At 38.4% G+C, this 13,998-nt stretch overlaps 1 protein-coding gene across 1 annotated transcript in view; it reads right to left on the bottom strand.

Annotated features, from left to right (window-relative positions):
* Positions 1-411: 411 nt before the first annotated feature.
* PWWP2A (PWWP domain containing 2A) overlaps positions 412-13,998 on the bottom strand; it is a 29,956-nt gene continuing 16,369 nt past the window's right edge. The window contains exon 3 of the mRNA XM_027465309.3: positions 412-3,111. Coding sequence (XP_027321110.3) covers positions 3,098-3,111 — 14 coding nt within the window. The 3' untranslated portion in view covers positions 412-3,097. The remainder of the gene's footprint in view (positions 3,112-13,998) is intronic.

The raw sequence follows: 13,998 nt of genomic DNA, 5'->3' as shown, positions 1-13,998 counted from the left end.
AACTGAGCTGGGTGCGTCTCAGTCACAGCCATGAAATGGGGCCATTAGGATTTCTTTGTATCTGTCTCTACAAAGTATGGGTAATCTTGTCTCATTAATGACACGGCAAGAAAAAGAAGAGCTTTTCCCCATGGAAAGCATCCGGCTGGTTGAGCGTGACTTAGCATCTTTTAGCCACTGTGGTGAAATGTAACTTTGAATAGGGATTTGTCCAGGTGATTCACTTCCAGCAGTGGACTAGTAACCTCAGTTTAATCTTTGTTTAATTCACGGAAAAAGAAGAAGAAAGAAAAAAAAAAAAAAAAAAAGAATAAAAAACAGAAATCAAAGGCTTTTGGGTCAAGGACTAAAAAAACAAGGAAGCTAATACATCAAAACATTATTCAACATTATTTCCCTTTAAAAGAGCACTGAAAAAAATCAAGGCTTTATTTGAATAAATGTTACACAACATTCTTTATCATTTACTTCTCAGCAAACCTTAAAGGATGAATCATATTTTCCTCATTCAAGTCTACAAAATGAAAGAGGCATAGTGATCATTCAATATACAGACAAGAAGGTAGCACGGAGCAAAGCTTAAATATTAAGCAACTAAAGCAAAAAAGTGAAAAGCAATACATTACTGTAATTCTCTATCATTAGAATATCCCTGACAATTTCATTTCAAAATGAAAATCTGGTTTCAAACAAAACGGCTGCAATACCTTCTGTGAAAACAAATGCAAGTACAATTAGCTACCTTGTCTATTTTTATGCTATTTGCTTATATACCCATATTATCCAATGCAGAGATCTGCATCACTCTTGAATGTTTTTGTTTTTCTCTGTATTTCAGCTGCTGTGCACAAGTGCTCATGATGATGAGGAAATAAGAGCACTGGTTAAGGGTCAGATGTCACACAGGCAGGCACTACTGGCTTCTACTTACAACATCAATCAGTTTTCAATCCAATGTGCAATAACCCTGCTATTACAGTCCTGGGCCTTTTTCCTGAGCAGAAACTGTTTTGTGCCATGTTGTTTGGTGGCTTCTGTTTTGTTTGGTTGTGTTTTTGTTTTTTGTGTGTGTGTGTTTGTGTGTGTGTGTATTAAAGTATTATTTAATAGGCCAAGACCCTTGTACATTATCAATACAATTGGCGTTTAGTGACTAGAGGGTGAAAGGCTAGCACATACTCTATACCAAACTGCTTCCTCTTTCACCAAATCAGACATTTTCATTTTTCTAAATTCTAGTTAAATCTCAGGCCACAAACAGGACCAAACCACTGATCCTCTTCTGACTGGTGAAAAGGAGGAGCACTGTAAAATATTAATCTGAAATTTTAAAAAGTCTTATTTTATTATGAAAAATGGTACAATTTGAACCTACTGCATAGCATTATACAGCTATTTGTTAAGAAGTAGGCAGTAAGTATTCAATTTCTGGCTTTATAAATAAATTACCTCTTAAAAAAAGGAATTGAGTGAACACTAAGCATGACCTGGCTCAGTGTGTGTGCATCACTGATACACCTTTCCTGGATCTGGATGACTGTCCTCACCTCTCACTTCCCTCTTCCCCAACTGCTTAACAAGTTTTAAACCATTGCCAACACCAAAGCCAAACAATGGAGTTGTCCTCACTTCAAATTCAGTGTTACTTAATTCAGGCGCTGTATTTGAAGGCTTTACTTGTCTTTGTGCTGATACAGATGCCCCTTGGAAAGGTATCTTTCTTTTTAAATGATCTGGACAAAGACACTATTTTCTCCAATTGAATCAGAATATTAAGGAAGAAAAGGGTTTATTAATACAAGTCTTTTCAGTTCTCTAGAAACAAAAATTTGTCTTTGAGTAGATTATGTGCACATTTTCACTTCTTCAAAACAAATATTTTCACAGGTTATATAATAAATCCCCAGTTAAGAACATTGTAATAAATGATACTGCTGAGAAAGTGTGCACACAATGTCAAATAGTCAGTGACAAATAAATTAATATTTAATAACTCAGTATTTCAGCAGCATGTCCAGCATTCACAAGTTCCACTGAAGTAAGTCTTACCAAACACTTTTTTGGGGAGGGGAATAAAATGGATAAAACCCACTGAGTTTGTTTGTTTCTTTGTGTTTGTTTTTGTTTGATTTACAGCTATTCAAACAAGCCAATATAACTGAGATCAACAACCATCAGAAACACTAATAAAACCTTTGCTCTACTGGTTACCTATCTGAAAAATATTTTGTCAAAAGGAAAAATTAACCCATGGTTAGAAAGAGAAATGCCATTCAATTTAATCACTCTCCATTCATGACTCCCATCTTATAGTATCATAAGCAAAATGCTACTCTCTGTTGTAGCCCTTCTTAACATTTTTCACAATCGTCAATTCCCTAAGTGTTACAATAGCATAAATAAAATGCAACCATATTCACACAGAAGGAGCTTTCCCATAATACAGAGATACATGGAGTTTGTGGTCACTGTCCTTTCCATCACCTCTATGGGAAACATTGGTCTCATATAGCAGGACTGTTCATATTTTACAATACAATTGGTTTTGGACATGCTTTTGATCACAGGTCACAGCTCTGCTAACACCTGCACTAAATACTAACTAAGCCTCATAGAATGGAAAATTGCAATGCTAAAGTTAAGAATTAAAATAAAAGTTCAAAAGTTACAGTCAACTTCCCAGGCAATTGGCTCCATCACTGGCACCTATCAAAACATACAAACGTGACTGTCACATTACAAAAAAAAAGTTATTTGCAGTGATTCTTCATACTAATAATTCAAGTGGTTCCTTGCATGTAAGTGTCTTATAATCTTCAATAATTTCATGCGTCATTTATTGCAAAAAAGTTTTATAAAATATTTCCTAACATCTTTTTAAATTTTAAAGAAAATGTACATTAGGTACAGGTGCCCTAACTGGGTGTGAGGGGGTGCTTTAACATATTTACCCCCTCTTTCCCCTTCAAAAAATGTTTACTACTTGGTGAAGATTTCAGAGGAAAAATAGGACAATTCAGTCTCAGATTTCTTTCAGTCCTGATGAGCTGGTGCTCTTCGTGGCAGTGTAGTGAGGTTCCATAAAAACAGCAGTTGACTAGTGTCTCTGAGCTGAAAAGGGGAGAGAAAGGGAAAACGGTTAAATGCCTTCCAGAATATATTGCAAAAGTAGGTAAATGAAATCTGAGGTGGCCAGAGAAGTTACCAGTTCGCCTGATCAGTTTTGTGCCTTGTGTGCAGAAGACAAAAAAATATATTTACGTTATCATAAGACATACACAAGTGAACAAACTCCTCAGTTGACCGGAGTTTTAAGAGAAGCTACCGTACCAGTCTATTACGTCTCACCCCGTTTCAGCATCAAGAGAGAACTTGTATTTTTAAAGATGTTTCGAGGTTTTTAGCAAGGGAAGGAAATTAATACACAAAAGCTATACAATGAGCTATCCAATGATGTATAGTTGACAGAATAAGACAAACTGATGCTGTAATGGCACTCTGAATGTAAGACCTAAAAAATGCATGGGAGCACAAAAGAATAAAGCTGCTCACTGTGTCCTCCCACTTGTTCCACAGAACTCAAATGAAGTGATAAGGCAGGAGAAACAGTCCAAGTAACAGCTTCTGCATGAGAACCCCAACTGTTCAGGGCAGTAGAGAATTAATACAGTCTGCACTGACTTGCCACTTTTGTAGTGTGGAGAAAACAGTTCTCTAAAATAATAATATCGAAGTTGAAAGAGGCCTCTTAGAGGTATTCTAGTCCAACCCCTTTGATCAAAAAAACACAGGAGAACAAAAGAGGTTCCAACAGAACCCAGCCAGCCGTGTTAGCTCCTTTTACCACCATGCTGAGCTTCAGACTGCTGGGGCTATTTTAGATGTATATGCACATTTTGCAGTACTGGCAATGACATTCTGAATAATCCAGCTGAGACTCATACCATGGATGAGAAAATTCTAAAGTTCTTTCTGAATAGATAACTTTCCCAAATAATATCCAAAAGAAATATATATAAAATGAGAAACAAAAGAGAAGAATTCATGAAAACAGGTCTTACTTTAGAGGAGGCAGGGAAGATACAGGAGATAAATGTGGAATTTGTCAACTGCTCGGTTACTCATTATGCCACAAAAGGACAGCAGAGAACACATTGTATACAATGAGACAGAACTCAAATAGGAATGAAATTTTGGGAAAGCTGATACAGAAAAAACAAGGACTAATTACAAAATGTAACTGGGCCAGGCAAAGATGCACCCAGGTGCTATACTTTGACAGCAAACGTGTAGGCATTCATTTTAATACCCAATAGATCCTCATTTGGTTATGATACTCAGAACTGATACAGAATTAATCTATTTTAAGTGTGTTCCACTCCGAGATAAATGAAATAAACATGCATAGCCATTCTGTAAAGAGAAGTATGCCAGACAAAGTCCCCCCATATTCAACAGAACTTGCTGGTGCAGGGAACTAAACACCGCAGTGTCCTAGGCAGCAAAACAACCAGTACTGGGCCTTCAAGCACACAGCCAATAGGAAATTATCCAAAATAAGATTAACATTAAATTAGTACCATGTATCCATGAAGTCCTGAAAAAGAAGCTTTTACAGTCTGTCAGAGAACCAAACACTACTAAGAAATATCAAAAATCCTACAAAAAGTTGGATGACAGTTCAGCCAGTATGTCCAAGCACCTGTGCTCCCCAGCTCCAGCCTCAGGGACACAATTCCTAGCCCACAAACATCCATGGTCTATGAAGGGACAAGGCAAGACAGGAATCTAGTTATCTGAGTGAGCGTACAACTACAGCTACGTCTAAGGAAACAAACAGCTAACTTTACAGTGGTGTTCCCTCCTTCTGAGGACACGCAGTTTTGGTTTTGACACTTCATCTACCAAATTAGTGATTGATGTGGTTGCAATGCTTTTCAGATCCACACTCCTGTGTGATCCACACTCCTGCAGATCCTGTGGATCTGAAAAGCATTGTGGATCACCACCAAATCTCAGCTTACAGAAACCAAAACCAGTGCATATCCACTAATTCCAGACCTAATGCAATGACATAGAACTGCATCACACCTTTTTACATTACTATATTACAGTAAAAATCATGACTTCGTGTAAACCGAGCTCTGTTTACAGCAACTGTATTCTCCTCACTGCCCCATTTTCTCTCCATCTCAAGAGTTACAAGGCACCTGCACATCAAATCCAAGCAGTAAGTACATACTTGGACTGGAATTCCCAACGTTGTTGAGTATTTGCTTGGCTTTAAACACACGCTTTGTATTTCCTAATGGACTTAGGCAAGCGCTTCAAGTTAAGCATGCATGTTAAGTGTTTCCCTAAATGGGGGTTCTCCCTCAGATTGGAGGTTGGAAAGAACAAGGGAAAAAAAAAGATAATAAACTTCATTTTCCTAGAACAGTAGCTCACTAACTACAGTCCATATGTCTACTAAGTTTTCCACCAAGGTCTTCCTGCTCATGTTTTCAATTCTTTTCCTTGTTTTAGCTATTAAACTTCCTTTTAAAGAGACTAAAAAGTTACTAACTTCTTTCCTAATACTACTTTTACACATCAGCAGTGCCTATAATCATAGGCAGCAGATGAACTGCCACAAGGCAGTTCTTACTAAGATGTGATCCGCGTAACAATAGTGTTTGAGGATGGCTGGTTTTAGACAAAATCTTATTTTTAAATTATTCTTTTTTACTTTTACATTATGCCTGCCACATTACTTAATCTGATCACTTAATGCAAGTCTTCAAGTTGTTTAAGAAAAACAACGTGATTGTTTTCAAGAACATGCACGTACATCCTGACATTAGGGCAGGTCAGGGGAAACAGCTATATCCAAAGTGTTCAAATAGAAGAGGGAAATAAAATAACCAGCAGCTCACCACCTCTGGCCCAGCCAGTACCTCCTGGCAAATGTGCTCTTCTCCCAAGGCAGGGGAGCAGAGAGCTCCCAAGCCCCCACCTGAATCCACAGCAGGCTGTCAGATACTGCAAGGGAGCAGCAGGACTCAGGCTGATGTAAAATGCTGCCAGTCGTTGAGATCTATGGTAGACAAAATCTGGTCAATGGAAGTAGAGAATTTGTGATGTTTTAAAGAGGAAAAAAAACAAGTAACCTCCTTGTCTGCCTGAATTCTTACTGAGTAGACTACTTTTGCTCTCCAGAAAACACCATACCATGAAAAGATGCTAAAAAAAAAAAAAAATGATACTAATTTTATGTGCTTAAACTAGACCTTACCAGCAGAGTTTACCTTCATGGGAAATAACACATCATTTTGCAAACAAACTAGCAGACAGCAAAACAAAGTGTCAACACCAGCAACGTACCTGTGCAAACACTGTACTGCCCAATGAAGACTTTGGTGCTCAAAGATGGAGCAATACTCTGAAATTGTGCTGCACGAAGTAACTCTCTGAAGTTAAAATTGAAGCAATTGGTTACAGTTCATGGTGACTGTGACCTTTTCTATATTTTGAAGTTAAAAAAAAAAAAAAAAGCAAACTTAGGGTACTGTCTACTCAAAATCAATGACATTTTACATCCAGTTTGTAATGAAGCCTGTGATAAACCAGATTTACTAAAAAAGATGAAAAAAAAAAAGAAAAAAAACCACATTTACTGAAAAAGGAAAGCAAGCATGACAGCTAGGCAGACAACTTGCCATTGCAGCCATACAGCTGGTAGCCAAAGCCAATTAATCACCACTCTCTTCCATGTCTTATATTTGTCTTGATTTCTAAAATGTGAAAAACAGCAGCTATTCCTCTCCCTTTTTGAACATGAAGCAGATGAGACACCAGTTTTCCTTTCCAGGTAAAAACCTTAAAGATGAAATTGCATCTTCCTTTGGCTTTGTGTCTTCACATAAAACTGTGCACAGTTGTGTACACCTCATCAGCAATGGTCAAACTACCCAGCATTTCTTTACTATAGTAATTAAAGTCACTTAACAGAAAAGCAGATGACTCTCAGTTGTAGAGTATATTGGAGTCTCTCTGTGTGCTGCTTCACTTTATTATAAGTATTCTAACAACTATCCCCATTTGGCTCCTCACAGCCTAGAAACTGAAATTCAGAGCCTTTCTGGCAGTAGCAATATAATCTTCATGGAAAAGATTATAGTATAGAAGAAATCTGAGACAACAAAAGGTGAAAGAGCAATGGACCAGCTGCTCACAAGCCTATTATGATTAGGAGCCAAAGATCCAGGGAAAAAAAGTTGATGAAAAAGATAGAAATACTCTCTTGAAATCAATAAACTCAACTACTGCAGAATCTGCTATTCTAATACATACTAAACATACACTTGTTACCTGCACGTTTGGGAAAATTCATGAATACGGAATATTTTGAGATGGAGCCTTTGTCTTGTTGCTGTTATCCGGGTGTTAAGAGTACTGCGTGTGGATTTAGCAAACCAGCGAGGAATAACCACGGAATAACCTTGGAATAACCGAGGAGTAACCTTGCTGTAAGGTACATAAACTGACTAGGGCATGTCTGATCAAAGGGGCTGTCCAGTCAAAACTACTTTTATCTGGACCAATAGCAGTGTTTTGTGTACAAACTGTTTTGGGCAGGAATAAATGAAATCAGTCTCCTTGGATTTAGTGACTGAAAAATAACCCCCCACACTTGCAGTTTCTTCTCTTACTACCACACCAGCTATATTGTAGAGGAACCTCTCTCATCCCCATGGCACACTGTGCATGTGCTGGCAAGGCAGGGAGCAAAGGTACAAGGAGCCGAGGTGCCACAGAGCACCAAGCGGCCCCAGCTCCTCAGAGCGAGCTGCCATGCAGGCCGCCTGCGTCAGCTCCTCATCTGCCACTGCATTCCCTGGCCCTGATGGGTGCAGCAAGCCGCCCGTCCCATCAACCGCTTGGTCCCTGTGTTCATTCACTTCCCTGTATCAGCTGTGGCCTGTAGATCAGTGACAGAGGAACCCCATCCTCCACGTGACAGGGGGCATGTCCAGAAGTCCGGCCTGAAGTCACTTCATCCAGCTGCTATAATCTGTGGAGCCACCACAAAAACCACTGGCAGTGAGAGATGTAAGCATGTGTGTCAGGACCAGCATGGGCACAGCTGGTGGCCTCATTCTGCTGATGTTGCCCAAGTCTGCCCCGCTCCACCCTGTTTTACACAGTCTCTTTCCTGGGAGTTATGGCTGAAAAACAGACTTCTAATATGAAATTTTTCACAGGGCCGATGCATTCACTAATGGCCAGAGAGCAACACTGCTTTTGAAAGTGTTTGTTTTGCTCTTCAAAGGAAAAGCAGAGAAACAATAGGCCAGCCAGCAAGGAGAAAAGGCAGCTGGGAAGGACAAGGAGAATAAAAATAGCAGCATCTCCCATCAAAAACTTCAAAGGAAAACATACTTAGTTCTTTAAGTCTATCACTTCAAATTTTAAATAATTACAGTAACAAACAAGGTCATCGGCTTGCTAGCATGGTCTACATACAAAACTCTGTAACAGAAGAAAGGGCAAAAGTTATTTAACTGCAACAAATTCAAACTTCGACTTACAAAGTCAAAGTTATGAAGGCATGAAGAGTTAAAATAGGCTTCTCTTCCAATTTATGGATTACTAAAAGAAAGCAGAACTGTCATATTCCCATATGGGCTAAGATGATTTTCAGCAACTGGGCCTTAACTACAAGGCAAACCAAGAGCAACAACCCATTCTTCAGTTTATGTGCCTAATTCTCTGAAATACATAACACAGTACCAAGAATTTCTAAAAACATGCCAAAGCCAGCTTTTCTGTGTAAACCTATCCGAAGAGATTAGGTCTCTAAAGCCCTCAACGTCTGAAAAATCTCAAGGTAAGTGTTGTTTTTTCCTTACAATAATCAAATAGTGCTAATGCAATACTACGACCAAAAATATTCAGTGCTCAAAACCTTTAGCTATGATTTTAACAGCAACATATACAGGAAAAAGCAACGCAAAAGAACAACAAAAAACTTCCTTTTTTCTCATAGAGAAATATAAGCAAACAGTTTGTGTGGGTGGAAAGGGTTATGGGAGACAAAGGCTGGGGGGAGTGATTTTTATTTTATATTTGCACCATGTGTTTTATAATTCTGAACCACTGTAGCAGTGTAGCATTTAAGTAAAAATTTGCCTGGAATTGTACATGCTTGCTTTACTGACAAAGCAGGTACCTTCTTCCTCTTTGTGCACCTGCTAAAACACAGACAGGTGAGGCCATCAGGGCAGAGCCTGCCACCAGAATTATGCTACGTTTCCATCACCGAGTCTCTTGCTGATGGTAACCAGCTGGTGGGAACACAGCCTGCCTTCCAAATCTCAAAGGCATAGTACATGGCTGGTACATGTAAGAATATTTTTTACTCATATTGTATAGCTGACATCAGAACCGTTAGTAAGTAAACACGAAAACTGACCTAGATGTTAAAAAAAAAAAAAAAAAAAAGAAACAACTCATTTAAGGTTGGCATATGATATAAATTATGTCATCCAAACATTATTTTGCATAGTAGAGGCCCCTTGGCATGGATACAGTGCAGCTCAGGAGCTTATACGAAGTGAGAGACCTGCACAACTGAGAACAGGACACATGGGGCAGATAATTCCCTATCTGGATGTTTCTGCAAAGATTCTCTTTCCTAAATCTGAGTTGTTAATGACAAAATTACAGAAAACAAAACTATGACAGGGCCAGGATAGGTCATCAATTCTATCCCATACCCAAACGCAGGATAAATTTAACTAACCCACTCCTGAGAGAGGTTAGCCTAACCTATTGTTTCTAAAAGCTTGTAATTACGGAAGCTATGCAGCTCTCCCAACAACATCCAGGATTTCACTGCTTTAACTGGAATAAATATTCTAGTGTCTAATCTTAACTCCCTGTCTTGTGATTTTTACTAGTAGTTCTTGTCCTAGTTGCAATTAAACAGAAATGTATTTCCCTTTTGTCTCTGCACCTGTCTGTCAGGTATTCGCAGACGTCCAATATCCTCATTTCCATCAGCCCTTTATTCCTTCTCTGCCAAGATCGTTGGCATAGAAACTGTATTATGGTTGTTCAAAATGTGCATGGTCCTGGTTTAGAAAATAACTTCTCAATTGTAGCCCAGACAAATTCCATAGAGCCATCTGTCTTCATACAGTGGAAGAGCAGAGCCTGAATTTAAACTTGGAACAGGGGATCCTGGTACATTCCCTGCTCCAACATACACCTGCAGCCTGTTTTGTTAATATTATCCCTTTGGACCACGGGTAGGTAGGTAAGAAGTTTTTAGCACTGTGCATATGAAAACTACCCAAGAGGGTGATGTAGAAGACCCTGTATTATCGATTACATTTATTTTCCATGCTGCTGCTTATCCTACTCCACACCAAGAACACACTGATGCTTTTTCTCGAAAAAATACATACGTACATGGAGCGATGGATCCAAGTTCCCTTCCACAAGCAGTAACTGGCAGTGAGCCAGCCAGTGCTGTAGGTCCACCCTTGAGAGTTATCCCCAGCTGCTAGATCTGATGCCAGCAACAAAACTGTGCAGGGAAAAGGCACAACACCACGGACAGCAAAGCAGTGTCTCCACAGCCAAGCCTGGGAACCGCTGTTTTCCCTTGTGTTCACAGAAGGGCAAGTGTGTCACAATTTGATTTTATATACATACACACACACACACACATATATAATATTCAGCTAAATATATATAAAGCTAACATATATATGTATAGCTTATATATATGTATATAAAGCTAAATTACAGTATGGATCGGTATACGTATTCGAGGTATTACTGAAGAAAACCTGAAACATAAGAGTAACTCACAGGATAACTATGAGCTACCACTAGGATCTAACAACTAAAAAACAATCTCCAGAGAGATTTCTGATTTAGGGAAGAGTGACTGCCACACTTTAAGAGTTTTGCAAAACCCCATCTAAATCACTATAAACAGTTCTTACCACTGATGTCAAAGAAAGATGAGTTCGAACAAGAACAGGTGCAAAAAAAATGCTGGTAAAGATGAGCTTGGAACAAAAAAAAACATCCTACAAGCGGATCTTATTTTGTCCAGTTACATGGCCACATTCTACAAATACACTTACAGCATAACACCACACTAAGGGAACTATTTAAACTAAAATACCGAGTTGTCACAGAGGACAGCAACTGAGGTATTATACCCGTTGAGTAGGAACTCAGCATTGACTCAGACTGTCAAGGCCATGAAGCATAGGTTCTTCCCACTACAGATTAACAATTTGAAGCTGAATACTTAGATCCACATCTCAAAAGCTTGAATCTAATGCCTTAGACACCTTAACGGCTACTACAGAAGCTGTGATACTGTAGGCCTCTACCCACCCTGCTGCTAAATGTGGCTGATCAGTCATCACCACAGCCATGACAGAAGCCTTAAGGCATTTATGCAAGTAGGCCTCTGTTGGTACTGATAGCTTATTTTTATCTATAGGGATAATTGTATCATATTATTGCCAAGTATAACCTGTCTATATCTCCAAAAGGTATCCTACTGTATCCTCTCTTTGAAAAAAAAAAAATCCCCTCAGTAAACCAACCTCACATAAGCATAGCCTCACCTGACAAAATCTGGTAACAAAGGCACTCTATTTCTGCAAACTTGAATTAAATTCTAGATGAGGTTAAGTCTGAACGGTTGGCCATGGGGCAAGGACACACATTGCTATTTTTTTTCCTGTAACATCCCTCAAATATGAGAATTATTCCCTCCTACTGCTCTTGCAGAGTAACATATTAGTCTCAATGCTATCCTCCTAGTTCTCCATACAGTATCACATCTAACTCAATATACCAAGTTCCTCTCTTTTTCCTTCAGCTTCCCTATGACCTTTCTATTTATATACTTAAAAAGTAAACTGAAAATAAGAACGGAAGATAAATCATCTAAGCCTTTAACCACTGTAAGTTCTGTGCTGTAAGACCCCTTTCAAGTTCATTTCTGAATAATATACCAACACTTCTACCAAATGGCTTATGGCAAAAAATAGTTGTCTTTTTAGTCGTAAACTCACTATACTTTTCTTCCAGTTCACACTCTTAATCTACAAATTAGCGTACAGTGATCCCATTGTACTGGCTGAATTTGCTTGTTTTTGTAGGAATTTATTAGAATCCAATTATAAGAAAGAGAAGAACCGAAATGGCCATCATCGATTGTTGGCTTCTTTTGTAGTGGAGCTCCTCGGCCAAGACTGCTCAGTTTGTGTACTTCACAGAACGTGCCTGAGGACATATGATACTGCTACTGAGGACAAGCTACTTGGATTTAACTTTCAAAAACTGTGTTTGCATTATACACTAACAACTTCAGCAAAAGCTTATAGATGACAGGAACTGCCATTAGTTTCAAGACTTGGGAAAGTTAACTTCAGGAGAGTTAATGAGAAACAAGCCCAGAAGTGAAAAAAGCAACTCATCACTTCCATTGATATTTTTTCAAACTAATCACACCTTGAAGCTTCTCTCTTACTCTCAAAAACAGTATTTTACAACACGCTGAAAAGAAAAAGTCTTCTCGGCTTTGCACATTTGACTTAAACCCACCCCCAATGTCCCTGCTAGTGAGGTAGATGTCAGTCCCGTAGCTTTCAAACTAAAGATAACAATAAGAGGAAAATAGTGGTGTATCAGAGGTAATTATCTCATTTAAGTGTTGACATAAAATTACAACTCTGATTAGAAAAATAACAAATATCTGTTCAATTTCCTGTAGAACTCCAGAAAAATAAGTATTTCACATTTGCTCCCGGCTTTACTCATGAAACGATCAAACTTCCAAACACCCCAAACAAATCTTTGTGTTTTGACATAACTACCCTCTTGCAAAACATTTCATCTGAAATTAAAGGTTTTCAAAGGAATATTAGGGAATAGTAGGCTTGTATAAAAGACTCGTTACTACCTATCACATTTTTTTTACTCCAAATTGACATACCTTGCATATACAACCACCATGCTGAGGATTTTCTTTAATTCTAAAAGGCATCATCTGCAATTCATTATATTAAGCTGATATAAAACTAACAGAGTCAGCCTTTACACTACTGTTTGTGTTCGTAATGCACAGCCTGCTTGCAACAGTTGCACGGCTTAATTACACAGATGCACTATGCTGGCAACATACAGGCATGCTCCTGTCATTAGTTATTTGATAAGTCATTTAAACTGTCAAGCTAATTCAGAGATGGTAGAAAGAACAGCAGTTCACACTCAGATTGCGGGCACTGCTGGGATCAGGTAGGCACGTAAGAAAGCAGCTTTTTGCAGTTTAAAGCTAAGACAAAGCCTAGTGCTGTGTAAATTTTCAAAGCCAATCTTATACACAGCATACATACTGCTATAATTAAGGTGACTTACTGTCAGAACCAGACTTTGCATTAAGCCCAACATTTTCTCTATTATCAACTATTATGTCTAGAGTTTTGGCTACTTCAGAGTGAAAAGAAAGACCATGGACCCATGAATAGGATACTTTCAATATAAGGTAGCTTTCAATATAAGGTAGCATGGTGTTGTGAAGAAAAAAAATACTCTGGTGGTTTCGAAATCTGTTAAGTCTGAGGCAATGATATACTGCACATTTAGTATACACTATAAAACTTAGGAAAGACTTCTTAAGACTGACCGCCTACAAAACTCAAACTCATTAAACACCTTTCGTAAAGTTTGTTTGAACATAAAGCAATCAAAAGAAACCCCCTCAAACTTCATGCTCTTCAATCTTAGCAGTGAACACCTGATCAAACTTCAACTACGTATGCTCTAGTACTATGCTAACTTTAAATAAAAGAATACAAAGCTTGAATACAAAGCTTCCAAGTATTTAAAAAAATACAGTGTAAATATTGATTTTACCACTACTTAAGTCAGAACAACTCTAACTTATAACCAGTTTGCTTGAGATTCTAAACCTCAAGAAAC

The sequence above is a fragment of the Anas platyrhynchos genome, chromosome 14 (assembly GCF_047663525.1).
Source record: "Anas platyrhynchos isolate ZD024472 breed Pekin duck chromosome 14, IASCAAS_PekinDuck_T2T, whole genome shotgun sequence".
Lineage (NCBI taxonomy): Eukaryota > Metazoa > Chordata > Aves > Anseriformes > Anatidae > Anas > Anas platyrhynchos.
This window is presented reverse-complemented; position numbering and strand designations above follow the sequence as displayed.